Raw genomic sequence first — 19,795 nt, 5'->3', positions numbered from 1 at the left:
CCCAACGCAAAGAAAAAAATTACTGTAATGAAATTTTGGCAATACATTTGTCTAGGTAACATATTCGATTAAATTTTAAGATCACAAGTTAATACAAGCACCAGAAGAGCCACTTCCAATGTGAAATGCTGGTACATTAATAAACTGTGATACTGCCAGAATTTTAAATGCAAGCATGCATATGAATATGCATTCTCATTCAGGTGCTGGATGTCAGTTTGTGAGATGGAGTTCCATGCCTGTTACACTTGGCCTGTCAATACAGGGACAATTAACGATGATTGTGGATGATGCTCAAGCTGTCACCCAATGATGTCTCGTACATGCTTGACTGGAGAAACATCTGATGATCTATCTACAAAAGCGATATGTGAGTGAGCATTATCTGTTGAAAAACACTCCCTTGAAAGCCAGCAGAACACATTGCACCACCAGACTGATGTATAAATTTGCAGTCAGGATGCGTGAGATAACCCCAGAGTACTCCTGCCGAGTTGTAGCTTGACACCACTAATGTCACAAACGGCAGTGGTTTGAAATCAGTGACATGAAAGCTACAAGACTTCTGGCAGGGAGTTGTCCTTCAAGTAACCAATTTATAACTGTTTATTGTATCACAGTGGTGCCAACTACAGTTCGAATTTCTGTTACAGACACAGTACGATGTGCCACAGTCATATGCTGAATAAGATGGTCTTCCCTCGACCATTGTTGCCAACAATCATGCACAGTGGATACATTCCAAGTCTTTCTGCAATATTGCTTAAAGAAAATCCTCCTACCTGTAGCCCTATTATGACCTCATTCAGACTCACTGAGCTGTTCATAATGGCTTCTTCGTTTTATTAAAGGCCTTTTTTATTAACATCAAATCTCAATGATAAATAATGTTCATGAACTTTACACTGTGTATTTTTAATGCAAATCTGATTTGCATGTTCATAGTGGCACTACTAGTATCACACTTGTGCACCTAGCCTAAAATTTGAATAGACATCATCTTTCAGATGTACAGTACAAAATCCGAGATCTGGACTCGTTGGGACTTTTTGGGCATTCTGGATTTGGGATTTTTCCGGACATTAAAATACCGGTTACATTCTAGTAAGATGGCATGTAGAAATTAAAAATATGAAATCATTATTTATGAAATAATGAAGCATTTATGATCTAAAGAGTGTCAAAATTTACAAAAAAGGCTTAATATTTATTTGTTTACTTTATTAAATATTTCTTTCAATGTAAGTTATTTAAGTTGCTGTGATTTTTGTGCTAATACTTTCTCTTTAATTCTATAAACAGATTTTTGTGCTAATATTTTCCCTTTAATTCTATAAACAGACATAATTTTTTGTTCAGTTATAAAGTTCCATATTGTTCAAAAAGTTCATTGAAGTACTCTTGTCTTGATAATCAGAGTCGAAAATTATGAAAAATTATCTCATGAAAATGTTCGCAAGTCAATTCCATTTTTTGCTCAAGATGAATTTTTCATTTCAATGTAAACAGCACAAATCACGCTAAAATGGCAAAATGTTCTGAAGAAGTTATGGTTAAAAATATCAAACTTTCTATCGGAATTGTCTGTGGTCACCTATTAACACTTACTTTGCCAAAGCCAGAAATATAAATAGCAACCTTCATATAGTTTTATACACATATTTATATTTGTTCTTTTATTAGGTAGACCAACCTTCACAGAAATTATACTGCATAATCAACTGATACACGGTTCCCTCTTTTGTTTCTAGCATTACATGCAATCTACATTCTTTCTTTTTAACAACATATATAACATAAGAACTTAAATTAGCAACTTTCTAAAGCCGTATATTTGACTTTACCCCTGATGTTTCACACATTGATCAATTGAGATAAGTTATAAGGTACGTGTTACTTAGTTGTGATGTAAAAGAAATGGTTCTAAGGTTTATACTGACTGAAGAATATATAGCATCATATCTGGAACAACAACTAGACCGCTTTAGCAAAATTACGTGCAGATATTAAACTTTGTAAAAGGTAAATATATGTCAATGCAGAGAACGTATCAGGAAAATACTGAGGATTGCAAAGCAAGCGTGATATAAATGCACTTATGCTAATCATTCTTTAAATTTAGTTTGTTGTCTTATGACGGTTGCTCATCTCAATAATGAAATTAAAGGCAAAGCTGTCTTAGTACATGGGCTCAATGGGCACTTGCCCATGGTCCTACGAGCATATGGGAAATGAATACGTTGAAATTGCATTTCATTTCTGTTGGTGGTTTTCTCTGGGGCCCATAATGCTGTTACAAGGGTACTTACTGCTTAACATTTTTTGATATTTCATGCCACAGCATCACTTGAAAAGTTTTCCCCTGGAATAGACTGAGTCACGAACACAAAAATGGCAGTACTGTTCTGAAAGCAATTTAAGTGAAAAGCTATTAGACTAGTATTTGGTAAGCAGATGTTTACTGCTTACCAAATAATATTAATGAGCAGTCACAGCAAGCAGTTGTTTACTGCTTACTGGCTAATCACAAAAGACCTTTCACAGCAGCCACTTCTGCGATATCTGAACCTGAATAGTATTTCTTAGAAAGTGATTACATTAAAAATATCCATGGTAGTTATTTCTCTAAAGCGTTCTATTTTCTCCCTTTATGGGAGTACAAAGCTCCTTAGAATTACAGGTGGTCGTTTTCGGAAAGTTTCAGCATGTAATTCCTCTAAGGTAACTGTAATAAACAATTTTGATTTATTAGCATTCTTAAATTAAATGAAGAGAGTATTTTCAGTCACTGTGTTTAGGGGCCCCACTTAATTTGCCTCTGGATGAAGAGTCAGCAGAAGAGGTTAATTAACAATAATCATAAACTATCTAGCACAATTCAAAGGCAATTAACAATAATTATCAACTGTCCATCACAAGTCGAGGGAACCTTGAAGCCTGTCTAAGTTTGACAGATGGGTTTCACATTTACGAACAGATGGTAATCAAAGATAAAGTAAAAACCTGCATTCAGTAAAAAAGAAAAATTTTGAACCATCCAAGAGATTAGTAATGAAAATTAACTGGGGTTTAAAGCTTGCAAAATATCATTCATGGAAAAAATTTTAATTAGTATGAGACATTTGAAACAAGATAATTACTCTAACAAGCCAGTTGACTTCATTAAGAACGGCATTGAAAAAAAAAAAAAAAAAACTACAATAGCATTGACAGAATGTTATTCATTCAGATAGGAAGCATATAGCCGATTAAATTCGTATCTCATTTTTTGTTCTTGAAAGCCTACTTCAAAAAACAGTATTACTTATGAAATGACAAAACACATAAATTTTACATCTAATTTACCATCTATAAATATTATTTTCTATGCTTTTTCTGACTGATCATCTTTCTGCTCATTTTACCCGAGATCTAGTCCCATAAAGACCAGTTAATTACACATCTACAACAAGTCTCAGTCACTGCAAGTAAAAAGATACTTTTATTTAAATTTTAACATAAGTATTTAATTCATCTGAAATAAGTACACAGATAATCAAAAAGTATATTTTTTTATATTTTACATTTTTAAAGTTTGATAACCAAAATTTAAATACTTACTCCAATATTATCAACCAACATTTTATCCAAACCAATAGGGCCTAAAGAACTTTTTACAATATTGGCTATTGCACAAGCTGCTGTCACTGCCAAAATTAAAATAATGCATTAAATAGAATGAATTAATGTATAAGTATGTATTATTTACAGAAATACACAGGAGTGAGTAAATTTCACTTTTAAGTAACTAAGAATTTTATCCAAAATCAGTTGCAATGATAAATTTATATAATATCTCTGGAAAAAAAAATTGCAGTAAAATGTATATTAATTAAATATGATATTAATTAAAATATATTAAACTTTTATTAAATCCTAATCTAAATAATAAAATCTGAACAAAAATTAATACCAGTATCACACTGTATAAGTCATAATACATGCATTTTATTGCGGTATTTAAAAGTCTTTAAAGTGTTTTAAAGACCAGTTAAATGGTTAATATAGTACAAAGTCTGAAATCCGGACTCGTTGCGACTTCAGCGATTCCAGATTTTGGATTTTTACTGATAATAGATCATCAATTTAAATCTGATAAGATTGCATGCAAAAATTATACTAATAAAAATATGAAATAAAGAGCACTTATGGGTATTACCCTTCTTCCATCACTACACTATCGTCTTCATCCAGTATTTGTTTGCACTGCCCCCAGCAGTCGTCTTGAGCACAATATGTATATACAGTCAAAAGTCGTTAATCCGGACTTCGGCGATTCCGGATTATCGATTTTTCCGGATTATAGATCATTAGTTTAAATCTGGTAAGATGGCATGCAGAAATTATACAATTAAAATATGAAACTGTAATTTATGAAATAAAGAACAAATATGATCTAAAGCAAGGATGTCAAACTCGCAGCCCACAACAAATATTTTTGCGACCCGGCCAATATATCGGCAAATAATAATATATAATAATAAAATAACATATCGACGAAGAAAAAAATGAAATGTTTACTAAGATTACTCACAGCGAGCTGACACACACACTACTTAAATTACAAATGTGTGCGAGTAGCTAGCGTTCAGCTACCTTCGGCTTTTGGGGAACAAGTGCACTCAGAACTTGTACGCATCCCCCCCGATAGCCGAACTCATGGTCTCAGTTTTCCAATCATAGTTTTGTACGATATATTGGTGCATGCACTTTGCTTTATTATTAATTATTACTTAATTCATATTGTTACGGATTTCATGGTTATTTATTTCGTTTTTTTTATTTAGAATTGTAATTAGATTTGCTTCATGTTGCCTTAGCAACGCAGACAATTTTTGAAAAGACAGCTGCGTTGGAAGGTTAAAAATAGAACAGCGCGTGCATTTAATACCTAATAAATAAATATCTCGTAATTGCTGTAGCCATCCACAAAAATCCAGATATTTATAGATGTTTCCAGTATATTCGAGAAATTAATTATAAAGCTTATAAAAGCCGAGAACAAACAACTCATCTCAGTAGCAGCTGTAGTTCTAGCGAACTGTTTGTTTACTTAATGTTGTGATTGATTTGTAGCGATTTCGCTGTGAGATAGAATTAGTTTCTCTGTTTTGAATTGATTTTTGCTAAACATTTGACATTTTGTGATATTGTTAGAATATTTTTGAAGAAATATTTCAGCATTTTGATTTATCTCTTGTGGAAAGAATAAATTTTTGTTAACTTTTTAACGTTAACCGTGTTTATTCCAGCACTTTGTATTCAGTATGTCTATATCAAAACTAAGTGGTAGTAAAATTAAACGAAAAATCGCTGACGAACATAGAATATTCTAAGTAAAATTGGAATTAGAATATTTTTGCTGTGAAATAAAAGATAAAATAATCTGCTTGATATGTAATAATACTATTAATGTACCAAAGTTATATACATTAAACGTCATTATGAACAACATAAATCGAAATATAACAATTACGAAGGATTAATGAGAGAAGAAAAGTTGAAAGAGCTCAAGTTAGGAGTGAAAAAGCAACAGCCCATGTTTAGTAAAGTATTGCAAGAAAGTGAAGCGGCGGTACATGCAAGCTACGTCTTGTCCGAGTTGATAGCTAAACATTCGAAGCCTTTTACTGACGGTGATTTCATCAAGGAATGCCTAATGAAAGCTGGAGAAATTGTTTGTCCTGGAAATGTGAAGGCTTTTCAATCAATTTCATTGTCTCGAAATACAGTTACAGAAAGAATTACTGATTTAGTCGCGAATTTAAGTGACCAGATCAAAGCAAAATCATCTAGTTTCAAAAGTTTCTCCATTGCCTGTGATGAGAGCACGGACATTAGTGGCAAAGTTCAATTAGCAGTGTTTCTTCGTTCTTGTGACAAGAATTTTAACATTTTTGAGGAATTACTGGAACTAATACCGATGCCTGGTACTACCACAGGAGAAGATATATTTACTTGTGTTTTAGGACTTCTGCAGAAACAGATGGCACTCCATCAATGACCGGGAAAAACAAAGGCTTCGTAGCATTACTAAGAAAAAACTTAGTGAAATTCATGGTTCAAACATTCATCATATGCATTGTATTATACATCAAGAAGTTCTATGCACGAAAGTAATAAACATGGAGAATGTTTTGTCATATATAAAAAAAGTTATAAATTTTATAGGATCTCGAGGTTTAAATCAGCGTCAATTCACTGCTTTCTTAAGTGAGTTAGATAGTGAATATTTGGGTTTGTCCTACTATACCGAGGTACGTTGGTTATCTTGCTCCAAGATTCTCAAACAATTCTGGGATTTGAAAGAAGAAATATGTTAGTTTTTAAAAACGAAAAATCAAGACGTAAGTTTGTTTTATGATCCAATATGGATACAAGATTTATCTTTCTTGGTTGATATAACCAAACACTTAACCGATTGAAATTTATCGTTACAAGGAAAAGATCATATCATTACGAACATGTTTGACATAATTAAAGCATTCAAATGTCAACTAGTTCTTTGGGAAAAACAACTTAAAAATGAAGATTTGACGCACTTCCCGACGTGCAGCATGAACAAATCAAGTTTAGATGATACTTGTTCGTATCAAGAATATGCAGAAAAAATTGCAAATTTAACAACTGAATTTGAAACGAGGTTTAATGATTTTAGTTCCCTTGAAGACAAATTTTTTCTGTTTTCTTCGATTTTCTAAATAAGTATTGACTCAGTACCCAGCCATATGCAAATGGAGGTGATCGAGATTCAATGCAACTTAAATTTGAAAGCAAAATTCATTGAAGTGGGCATGCCTGAATTTACAAATATTTACCAGCCAGGTTTGAAAATACTCGAAAATTCGCATATGAAATTATTTCCATGTTTGGTAGCACTTATCGGTGCGAGCAGTTATTTTCAGTCACGAAAGGTAATAAGTCTCCTATTAGAAACCATATTAATGATGCTCACCTTGGGTCAGCGTTGAAAGTTATCACTGCAAACAAAATTTCTCCTGAAATAGGAAAGATAATAGCAGAGAAGAGATGTCAAGTATCAGGACGTAAACATTAAATTTTTCTTGCTCTTTTCTATATAAATATATATATATGTTTATTATTGTATTATATGAAATAAATCTACGTTTCTATGAATATTGATTTTTTTTTTTTTTTTTTTTTTTTTTTTTTTGTGGCCCGCCTAAAGTTAAACCTTGTTTTTTGGGCCCAAGTGTACCTATGAGTTTGACATCTCTGATCTAAAGGGTATCAAAATTTACAAAAAAAAAAAAAAAAAAAAAAAACTTAATGTTTATTTGTTTTACTTTATTAAACATTTCTTTCAACGCAAGTTGTTTCGTTTTTTGTGCTAATACTTTCTCTTTAATTCTATAAAAAGACATAATTTCTTGTTCAGTTACAAAGTTCCATTGTTCAAGTCCTATAATTGCTGTGTCGAGAATACCGACTAACTTGTCAATCGAAATTTTTTCGTTTTCAATAACACCTCTGTCGCTGTCTTTAATATCAGGAGCGGTATTTTCTGGATCTAAAACCATACTACAGATTTCGCCGTCCGTTAATTGACTGATGATTGGGGCATCGTCACCGCAATGAAAGAGGAGTCTCAGATAACCGGCACCTGGCGAGGTTCCTGAAATCGCGTTCGCCAACTTGAGCAATAGGTGGCAAATGATGGGATGTTAACTAAGATAGGGAAATGAAAGGGATATTTCCTTTCGATATGGTTAATACTTCGCATTGGGTGTCATGACTTTGCAGATAAATCTTTGTGCTGATGATCACATGACTTTGTCAGTAGACATTTTGAATTCGCTGTATAAATATTTTTAAAATAAATTAATTACACTTATAATCAGAATAAGATTATTTTACTTTTATACAAGAAAATTACAAAATATGCTCCTTTTCCATACTTATGGCTCACATTATCCCATGTGTATTTACAGATAATTAATTTCTAAATAAATTAATTACACTTTTAATTGGAGTAAAATGATTTTATTTTTACAGAACAAAATATGCTCTTTTTCTAACTTATTCCTCATATTTCAGATAATTTCTAATTAGAATGAAATTTTTTAAAATTTTATACTTAATATTTAAATATATGGGAGTCTGGCTTTAACAAACAGTAATTAATTTTTAAATAAATTAGTTGTACTTCTAATACAAATATATATATATATATTTTTAATTTATGGAAGTTATTTGTTTAATCTAACCAAATGCCTTTTTTCTTATTATGTCCATATATAAATAAGATTAGGATTATTTAGAATATCAAAAGCACTCCCGGGCTATTTGCCCGGAGAGGGAAGTCTATTAGCCATGGCTTAACTTCGAGACAAACTACCAGTGTGCAACAGTTTTAGCCTTCAGTCGCTGAAATACACCCTGTATCATAAAAGCAGTTTTTAAACCCCTCATAATTAAATTTATATTCAAATATAATTATTAAAAATGCAATAAAATATTAATCAGACTTTGAAATAGTAATAAGTTAGTATAAAATATTAAACATTATTCTGCTGTTTTTCTACGTCAAGCATATTTCACTGATTTCTTTATAGAGAGGATTTTTGTGGATTAAAAGTTGGGTTATCAGTAAAAAATCTAAACCATTAGCCAAAGCATGAGCATTTCTTTATTTTTCCACAAAAAACAAGTAAAAGTTAATTAAATTTGTATCTTCAAATTGTTAAATAAGATTTATATTTATATTTTTCTGATGTGTTACTCATGTTCATGTTTAATAGTAATGATTGCAAAATAAACTGAAATTTCAAATAAGTAAAACATAGAAATCTTTGCAACAAATGCATAACTGACATTCATTTGCCGACCACATAAAATTGCTTCAGGGACCGCCAGTTTGCAACCAATGTTATAGACAATGTTTAGATTACACAAAAATAATATTTTAGGATTTAACTTTTCATGGATTAAATACGAACAACTTCAAATAACATTATCCTATTCTATTTGATTGGCTTCTTTATGAAATTTAAACAATTGCATAACGTCATGATAAGCCATAGAAGCGCTTGTTACAAATCTTGTTTCACTGCAGTTATGCAATTCAGGATGACATTTCTTTGGTTACCTACATGAAAACTATTTTCACACTTAAGGCATCCGACCTCGTTCGAGTACTATTTTTTTAAAAATGGTTTTTATTTTAACTATAAACATATTAATTTGAAGATAAGCATATTAATTGATGAAAACAGCTTAAAACGTAAGGCTGAGTAGTTTTAATTTTGAAAAATAATGAAAAAAAGGATAATTTTTCCTTTACGGCAACAACCGCAGTGAAAAATTTATGTATAAATATGCAGTTTTTTTAATTTGTATTTATATTTACACTTGTTTTGTATGCAATGAAGCGAAATAATTAAGAAATATTCATATATTCTTGAGATATGTCAAAATGTATAGTATTTACCGTATATTTTCCTATTATTGCATCCAAAATCTAAAAATAAAAAGTAACAATTCAACTTCTAATTAATATTTCTAAAATCTTCCGCTTCAGAGCATGCATCAGATTACATGAAACATGTATAGAAAGCATCATTTAATTTTATCGATAAAATTTTGAGTTATGGCTGTTACTATTGGTTATATTTACAGAAAAAACATTTTTTCAGCAAACAAGTTTAAAGTTTTCATAAAACAATTTCTTAGTGAAAGAAGCATCCCTGATAATTAAAATTCCCCTGCTTTGTAACTTGACACCTTGTTTTTTTCTTCCCACACTTTGAACCTTTTCTTTCTAACAAAGCATAATTTTTCCTTTAGTTTTTTGTAAAACTTGTGGAATACCACCAAAAATCAAGATTTTGCACTTTATCAAGTTTTCGAATTCTCTGCTCAGTGTAAAATTCAGGGCACATACCTAACCTTGAAAATGCTTCAAGCAAACCTATAAATCCATCCTTAAATAACACAACACTTACATTTGCTCCAAACATTAATATTCGCAAGTTTATGAATGTTTCTTTTGGAACAATTTGCAATAAAATGCCATTAAAACGTTCCTTGATATTTTGAGTTTTGCCATGTAGACACTTTCTAATAACTCTTGTTTATGTAGTCAACTCCATATATGTAGGTTTAATTAAATTCAAAATATATATTGATATACCAGAGCTTTTGCCTAATTTTTTTCTTTCTGATTTTTTTCCTGATTTCTGCAATCACACATTCATAGTTGCACCAATTCATTGATTATTGAGTAGGGCATTGGCTTCGAAAAAGAGCTACAGTGGAACAAGCAGTTAGTACAACCTGCTGCATCTCAATTAAGTTTGGTACAACTCTAATATACGCCCTAATTTCACCAAATGTGGCGATATGTGTTCTGCGCTGGTTTTTGGCGCGATTGCGTGTTCTATGGCAACCCTGTTGACGTTGAAAAATCTTTCGCTGGAGCTCGTTGGTTCGCCTCTGTGTCTGAGAAGATGGGAGGGAAAGATAAAATGGTAGTTGTTGAATTGAAGTTCGGCAAAAGGAAATATGATTGTGGCTATCCTGAATTTAATCCTTATTATGAAGTCACACACGCACACGTTGCAAAATGCATAGTTATTTCTTTCGGAGGATTCTTTAATTGTTGGAAATTCGGCTTTGTAGACAGGCCAAAAATATTGAGAATACGGGTTTTTTTTAACTCATTTCTTAACAACGATGTATTAAGAAAATTCGTAGCACGTGCAAACAAACAAACAAACAAAAAAAAAAAAAACATAATGCGACAATCCACGCTAAAAAAATAATCTGGTGCCGACAAAGAAAAGAGTGGGAGAAACAAGTTCAGCGCATTGGATTGGCTGGTTAAGCGGCGAGTTGGGAGAAACCGCAGGTTACTGGATTCGAAGTAGTCAGTAGTTGGCGGTAAAACACGATGCAATTGGCGAAAAATTCTAAAATTTCAACAAAAATCACTAAAAACACTTGAAAAAGGAAAAAAATCATAAAAAATGGATTGTGATCGTAAAGACAAATGCATTTTCGTAAAAATTACGAAAAATTCGTAAAAGTTGGCAGGTATGCATATCAGTTATTCTTAATCAAAATAGCATTAAATGTAATCTTTTGGCCTATGAGTTTCATTAACAAAATCTATTTTCAGCATATAAAAAGAAATTTTTGTTAATTTTTCCTCATCACCATTTCTTAGAGCATTAAAACATTCTTAGAGCATTTAAAAATCTATAATCATAGCCAAGCGTAATGTTAGCATTAAAGGTTACTATACTCCTGTTATTCAATTCCTAATATAAAAAAAAGTTTAGACATCATTGCATGAGTTATTACTGAAGCTGTCATGTATTGATAAACATGCAGTGATGAAAGCAAAATATCATAAATAATGACTCGCCGATGTAAAACAGGTGAATGGTTCATATGCCAAGCAGACAGTAAGCTAGGGAGCCAAATTATTAATCTTGCAAATTTGTGCTTACATAATTGTTTTTCTATAATGAGGTATTTTATTTAGTGGGTTTTCATCCGCAGAGAACCCGTTGGCGCCATTGTATTTTTACTCGCCAAGCTCGCGGTTCAGCGACGATGAGCCGAGCCTGTAAATGTGATTTTTAGCGCATGTAAATTCAAATTAGCAAACAAAACAATATATTAAGCATATGGTAGCAAAAATTCACAGATAATAAGCATATAGATGTAAAACCAACCGGTTAAACGTGATATACGAAAATAAATTCGTATTAAATTCAAGTTAGCAGAGAAAAGAATATATTAAGCATAAGACAATATATAAGCATTTATAACGGAAATAAAAATTCATTAAAAAAATATAAATGAGTATTAATATACTGAAATTAACCGGTTAAACGTGATAAACGAAAAAAATTGTCTTAAATTCCATTTAACACAGAAAACAATATATTCCTTACACCAGCAGTGGTTTGCTGATTTTGATGACTATGGTAAACTATTCTGTCATCTTAGATAAAAATATTTTTTATTTCAATTTAATCGTCTATTTATGTCACACCTGCCATCCTCTGAAAGGTTATTGTTAGAAAAGCATTAACAATATATTACCTTGTTAAAATTTTACACCATAAAAATTGGTTTATTCTCATAATTTTAGATGACATTAACCAATAATAAAAATAAAAGCATTACTTAATTATTTAAAATGCACATGCACATTTTTGCGGCCTACGGAAACAGATTATTTTAGAGGTTGGAAACCTCATGTTTCTTAGAGCTGTTAATAATTAAGAACACAACGTAAACAGCCGTGTTACAAATTAGCATTCACCCCTCCTGCCGTATTTTCTTCCTTTCATCCCGAACCGAGAACCGGCATCTATCTACGAAAATATTTCTATCTATTCGTTGTTAAAAAATTCAGAAGAAATAATAATAAATAAGCAAAATATAAATCTGCAAATGCGAACAACGACAGTGATAATTCATCAAAATGAATGAAAGAAGAAAGGTTGCAAACTTCGGACAAGCGAATAGGATAAATCTGCTGGGTTACCAGGTTTGAACTACTATCGCCAAAGTTGGCGATGTTTACATTTACCGGGTTCTCTGCGGAAGTGCTTCCTATTTAGTGCCTAAATGAAAATCTCCAAATGTTTTATTATGGAAGGAAAAATCAAATGCGCATGCATAAAGCATACAAACAAAAAAAAAAAAGTTTTGTGGCTTTGAGGTCCGGATTTTAGATCATTCCGGATAATGGACATCTGGATTTTGGACTTCGCACTGCAGTCAAAATGACTTCCCATGAATTTTTGGAATTCGGGTGTACCTCTCTCAAAACTCAACTCCGTAGTGTTCCGAAGGAGATGTTACAAACACACAAACAGATGCGCACAGAATACACGTAATCCAAATTTAATATTTATATATATAATTGGCTGAGCTATGTATTATCCTTAAAAAGTTCCAAGTCATAAGCAATAATTCATTTTCAGGGTGAAAAACAATTATTTAACAAAAACAAGCTCAGTTATTTAATTTCAGCAACACGAGAGGATTACTTTTCAGAGTACCATAATTTATGGAATTCTATTCTTATTTACTATACATAGGAGAATTCTGCGACCATACACATACACATCCTATACAAACAGTCTATTCTGCAATCAAAAATAACTCAAACAATACGCTATTAGAGTACAAGTCAACACAAAAACATATAAGTGGGCGCACCAAGGATGTGGGCTCTGCAAGGATCCAACCAAAAAAATCATAAAAAATAAAATATAAACTTATAACAGTTATATAATCAAATAGCTCATTTTATCAACTTATTGAAATTAATTAATAAAAGTACAAAGTAAAATAAAAACAAGCTTTTAAAACTGATTAATGCGATAACGGCAGGTTACCTCGATTATGCGATCGAATGCGATTACCTCGATTACGAAAATATTAAGTACGCAATTATTTTTCTTAACTTTTAAAAAAAGGATATGCTTTAGAGGACAAGAATTTGATAAATAAAACTGTGATATACAAAGAGATCAACACATTTTGACGCACGTGGAGCCGGTTCGATTCAGAACTAATTAAGCAGATTTAAAGACTACGACATTATATATATATATATATATATATATATATGTTTATTTATACCATTTTGCGTTCGCACAGGCTGCCCTGTTGACCTCGCACCACCAAGATGAAGCATACCACCAGTAGACATTTTTAATTAAACTTCTGCTGTAAAACGAGAACAAACTCACACTCTCTCCTTTCAGACAACGGAAGTGAAAGTATATAACATTTTAGAAGAACGCATCATGAACAAGGCTCAATTAGTAGATTTCATGGAAAACAAATTACAATTATTTAAGTGCTTTGAAAATACATTTTAATTAATAAAGGTAATACTTTATTACTTAAAAATATTTACAGTGAACATAATGTACAAGATTAAACATACTTTTGTTCTAAAATAATAGAGAAAATATTACACATTCTGATTGATTAAAATTATTCGTGGTTTGGAAGATGTTAAGCAGATTATAAACGGAAAATTATTCTGAAATTTTTGTTTACGTTCACCTCCTTAAATTATACAAACAAAAATCAATTTATTGTTATTTATTTTAATCAATTATTATTATATTTTCAAACGTGTCTTTTAGAGAAAATGGGATGGCAACAAAAGTTCCGAGAAATTTGGCTAGCCAATCACATTGATGGAGCGGCTTTCGATTCGCTCTCATCATCCCTCAATAAGAGGCGCATTATTCACAGGAAATCTTCACGAGAGTAACCTCCCTCTTACTAAAGTAACCATAGTAATCCGCGAAAATAAAAGATTTTCAGTGATTGTCTTACGTGATTGACATTTGTTTGAACCATTCAGAAAGAGCTACTTAATGGGCGGTGTGAGAAGATTCTCTGTGATTACCCAGACGTTTCAGTAAGTCTGTTAAGATGTTTATCATGACTATTCACTGTGGATTTAGATGTTAACGAATGTTTTAAATTACTAATTCTCTAACATATTGATTAATTGTGTATTTTACTTCAGCGTAATCATGCGAATAAAAATGCAATGTTGAATAATGCAGAATCGAAGAAACTTTTTGCCAAATCTGTACCTGTTACCATTAAGGATGTATTTACCCAAAAGTCCCGGTAAGCTTCTAAATTATTGCCTGACTTTCCCTTTCATAAATATATACTATGTGATATATATCTGTTATCTAGTTTCATAAATATATATGTACTGTATTATATCCCTTCCTGAGCCTATCGTCGGTTTTAACGGCAATGTTATCAAATTAAATAATTTTAACTTGATTTCTAATTTAACGGTGTGTTTTCAGACCTAGTATTAATTTTTTTTTTTTTTTTTTTTTTTTTTTAGAACGTGTAAGTTATTTTTAAGTGTGGAATGGGCTGAAGTTACAGATGCAATTTGTAAACGTGTAAGTATTAAATCGTACTTGATTGTTTATTCTTTTCTTACATGAGTTTCTGCGTTATTTTTCCTAATGTAAAATGTTATAAAAAGCAAAATATTAAAGTGTATTACGAATTCAAGAAATTTTAAAAAGTAAAATATAACGTGGCTTGGTTGATATTTGGATTATGGTAACTTGGCGATTTTTTGGTGACCAACTCTGCTACAGCAACCCTCTATTTTTTTTTTTCGAGGCCATTTTGTCTTCACGAAGTAAAGACATGTTTCTTTTCTTTTTATTTACTCAACACTTTTTCCAACAATCTACTAGCCGAATTACACTGATGCTAGAAATTTTAAGTAACAAAACTGCTTAATCATGACAAATATTAACTGCAAAATTGGAAAAAAGTGCAGAATCGCAAACTCCTTGCGAGTTTTTCAGAATAGCACATACACATAAACCATTTACACGTCGACTTATTTTTACTTAAAAAAAAATCTCAGAATTGCACAAAAATGGCATTGCACACACTCTTAACTTTATCCATCTACACTGCTATTTTCTCATAAATTACAAAAATTTGCACGAAAATGCAGGAAAATTTTCTTAATCTTTAAACTCGATAAAAAGCACATATATGAAATTACCTGATTGCGAAAAAGTATATACCCTTTCCAAGGATGAACATTTCCACATATAAAATAAATAAAATATCCAAAAGCTTTTACCTCTAAATTATTATATTATAAACGTCACCAACGAATTTATAAGCAAACATTAAAAATAGTTACAAATACTTAGTGTCAAATATTTAAATTATTTCCATATACGTTTACTTCAACTGAAACGTATACCAAATTCCTACAAACATAAAATTCACAAAATAACTATCATTTAATTAAAATATAACTAAACCATGTACACGTCGACTTATTTTTACTTAAAAAAACATCCCAGAATTGCACAAAAATGGCATTGCGCACACTCTTCACTATATCCATGTACATTGCTTTTTTCTCATAAATTAGAAAAATTTCACAAAAATGCATGAAAATACTCAACGTATACTACTCAAACGTATTCCAAAATACTACAAACATATAACTCACAAAATCACAATCATTAAATTAAAATATAATTAAATTAAAAAACACTACTTAAAATATAAATAAGCACATACATTAAATTAATAAAAATTAGATTACAATCCTAATTACTTTAAACTAAATCATTGCTAATAACAATTTTCCAATAATACCATATTAATTTATTTACTTCTTACATTTAGAAGAATGCATAAAAATAATATCCTCAAATGATTAAAAATACTAACTTACCTAATCTTCTTCAGAATCTTCATTACGTGGCACGCACACTTCCCTACAGAAAGAGTTCCAATCGGCTGCAGTACTACTGCTAATTTCTAAATCCGAAATACAGTAGTCAACTGGCAGTCTATTCACCAAGTAATAAGAAATTAATAAAATTTCACCCATACTCAAACTACTTTCTGCAAACCACGTACCCTTCCTTACACTCCGTTTCACAAAATGTCCATTTTCACCAGATTTCTTGCACCGCCATTCAAACTTATCTGTAATATCCTTCCTTTCACACAATCTCATTATTATTATCAGATAAACTCATTAAAAATTTAGAATTCACTTTACATAGCGCCATGCAATCCGAAAATTAATCAACACTATTTCACACAACACACAATGAAGCTTAATACAAAACAATTTTTCCAAATTTACTCCCTTTTCCGATTAAAGAACTGTAATTCGTCCATTAATGTCACATGACATATCTCATGATCTCTCATTTCCCTCACAAAAAATAATGCGTAATCGGAACTGAGTACTTCTCACATTATTACCAAAGTCCTAGGTAGTAACCTTTATCACCTCCAAAATGTCGCCAAACTACCTGTTGCCATATTCCAAAGATCAGCCCCAATTTATTGTGCAATAAATGTTCTTCAAAATTTTCTATAAGCCATGGTAAAAGTACAGATATTTAACTTCGTATAAATAATAACAAACATGAGATGTCAAACTCTGCTGCTGCATCTAAGTCGTCGTTAAAGAATTTCTTTAAATTGGAGAAATGGGTGGTAAGGAAGAAGAAATAGCTGCTGCACAGAAGGTGCTTTTGCGTACCATATTATTTGCTACAACCTAAGCTTTATGTCTATGGACTATACGTTCAAGCTGCTTCAAGTGGCATTTGAGCCTAAATTTACATATGTGCAAACCAAGGCCGAAGCAGTAATACTAAATGTTTTCATAGCCTTATGCTTTAAGAGCTTTGCACAATGATTTGGAAAAATGTTAATTTGTTTCATTCTTAACTGAAGTGTCCATTAACAAGAAATAAAACTTTTTCCAGTAATTGTTTGATTTATAGATTAGAATTACAGAGTTAGAGTAAAAATTTTAGCATTTAAATCCTTACTTGGTGAAACATCTAATATTGTGAATAACTATTTAACTAGCTGTTTTGGAAGCTAAGAAGATAATTTTTTACAAAAATTTATTGATCTTTATGCCAATAATATGAATTCTAACTTTGGAGGAGCTGATAGACATGGAGAAAATGATTTCATTGAAACTGAAACAAAACCTTAACCATGATTTAGTTAAGAGTCAGATGTGCAGTGCATAATATTATAAGAATGTCAGCTTATGTTTTGCTAGTTGATATAGCAATGATTATTTCTAAGATATATTGTTGAGTAGAAACATTGCAAATTTCTACTACTTCATAGAAACCAATTTTTCAATGATGCTAGGGTATTCACAATCAAGATCGCTAGCATTACTTTCCACCACTGAAAGTGTATTACAAATGAGAGTATTACACTTAATACAAACACAAATTGAAAGAGTATTACACTGAAGGCTTATTTTCAATCTCAGAAAAAAGTGTCCCATGCTTATTTTTAAATTCTTTGAAAATGCAATGGCAGAAGCTTGGTTTCATTTTATGAACACTCGGGCTTCAATAATTCTTACAGCAAATGAAAATCAAATTGTGTCTGTGTTTGATGTAATTGCTTCAACAGATGCTCTGACAGCTTCAGTATTGAGCAAGATAGAAGATAGCTTTATTCCAGTAAATCTTAAAAATACTCTAGAAAAACTTGAAGAGAATGGAGACATGGCACAACGTGAAGTTGTTGAATTTCAAGAAGCGGTTGCTTCATTTTATCAGACTGCTGTTACTTATTTGGAGGAATGAACAATAAAAGTATTTCAGGAGTTTGAAATCTGCGACTGAATCATATTAATTGAAATCCCTTCTTGGAGTCAAGTTGAAACAGCCTTTTTGTTAATTAATAAAATGATACCAAATCATAAATTATTGGAAACTGATATATATGAGGAATGTGTTTACCTTAAACCGTATATCATGGAAGAAAAAAATATTGGAATGGTCAAAAATAAGATGTGCCTAGTTCAGATGTGGATGAAAGTAGTTGCACATTTCAGTAGAAACCAGATTCCTTCTTCAAATGTTTTAAAATTGCCAGAGTTTTTCTTTTGTCTTCTTGGCACTAATGGTGAAACTGAGCGAGTATTTAGCATTATGAACAGTTTTTCAACCAGTGATAAGATATAGCTTAAAATGGACATTTTGAAAGATATGTTAATCACCAAAATAAATTTTGATGAAAACTGGCTTTTATAAGAAGATCAAAAAGGAAAAAGATATTCTAAGAAATATTCATGCTTCAGAGAAATATAAGGCTACTTCATCAAAATAATTTAGAAAGGTTGCAAATTTATTATTTTGTTTAAAAATAAATACTGCATTTTGATTTATTCTTTATTTATTAAAAAATATTATATATCACTATTTAAAAATTTTTAAAAAATATGTTGATTTATATGACCTGCATACCACCTGCATCCTAATAATTTATTTGCTGGCATATAAGACGCACCCTTTTTTTTTTTTTTTTTTTTTTTTTTTTTTTTTTTTTTTTTTGTACACATTTTTAATGATAAAACTTTATTACTGATCATTATAATGAATTTACAGCATTTTAAATATAAAGTAATACAAATACAAAGTAATACTTTCTGAAAATACCCAATCTATCTTGGAAAAAACACCATTTAATCTTTTTCGTCAAAGCAAAGATACTCATATTCAGAGCTAAAGGAAGAGTCACTTGAAACCTCTTCTAAATCAGCATCCGAGTCCTTATACAACAAACTGTCCTCTGTACCATGTAATATATTACTAATGCTACACTCCTTAAATGATTTAACTACCATCTCTGTTTTCACAGCATCCCATGAAGCTTTGACCCATTCACAAATGATGTATCGACATATAAAATGCAGTATCGGTGTATAAGACGCACCCTGTTTTTCAGAGCTATTTTCAAATCAAAAAAGTTCTTATACACCAGCAAATACGGTATATAGCATCCTGAATTTCAAGCTTTGAAATCTTTCACCTTAGTATGGGTTCATAATAGATTGAATACATACAGAACCTGTGTAAGCTTGATAAAATTTATTTTAGAAAAAGAAACACTTACAGTTCTGGACCTTTCTGTAGAAGTTTTTGTACAACTTTTCTCAGTATCACAGAGATGCAATGCAAAGCACATATAAAAGGTGAAGCTCTCTCCAGTCTTATATAGTTTTCACCGGGGTGCCAAGAAATGTCTAGTAAATTCTGTGTTTCAAAATTACTGGAAGGGATGTGAAAGGTGAATACAGTTATAGTAATGTAAAGATCAATTATAGTTATTGAATTACAGTACCCATTACAAATATACAAGGGCCACACTCAATAATTGCCAAGTTTGGTGACTTTTATCA

General features: G+C 31.1%; 2 protein-coding genes across 6 annotated transcripts in view; one reads left to right on the top strand and one right to left on the bottom strand.

Moving 5' to 3' along the window:
• CCT1 (chaperonin containing TCP1 subunit 1) overlaps positions 1 to 13,820 on the bottom strand; it is a 65,703-nt gene extending 51,883 nt beyond the window's left edge. Inside the window, exons 1-2 of the mRNA XM_035358199.2 lie at positions 13,669 to 13,820; positions 3,601 to 3,686 (exon numbers count right to left, since the gene is read on the bottom strand). Coding sequence (XP_035214090.1) covers positions 3,601 to 3,686; positions 13,669 to 13,738 — 156 coding nt within the window. The 5' untranslated portion in view covers positions 13,739 to 13,820. The remainder of the gene's footprint in view (positions 1 to 3,600; positions 3,687 to 13,668) is intronic.
• Positions 13,821 to 14,279: 459 nt separating this feature from the next.
• LOC118187908 (spindle assembly abnormal protein 6 homolog) overlaps positions 14,280 to 19,795 on the top strand; it is a 72,108-nt gene continuing 66,592 nt past the window's right edge. For 4 of the 5 annotated variants that reach the window (XM_035358197.2, XM_085815681.1, XM_035358195.2 and 1 more), the window contains exons 1-2: positions 14,471 to 14,682; positions 14,915 to 14,975. In XM_035358197.2, coding sequence (XP_035214088.2) covers positions 14,600 to 14,682; positions 14,915 to 14,975 — 144 coding nt within the window. In that variant the 5' untranslated portion in view covers positions 14,471 to 14,599. The other variant, XM_035358196.2, reaches the window with a different exon arrangement.

The sequence above is a fragment of the Stegodyphus dumicola genome, chromosome 4 (assembly GCF_044657685.1).
Source record: "Stegodyphus dumicola isolate Sdum_Otavi_A_Nest chromosome 4, ASM4465768v1".
NCBI classification, from domain to species: domain Eukaryota; kingdom Metazoa; phylum Arthropoda; class Arachnida; order Araneae; family Eresidae; genus Stegodyphus; species Stegodyphus dumicola.
This window is presented reverse-complemented; position numbering and strand designations above follow the sequence as displayed.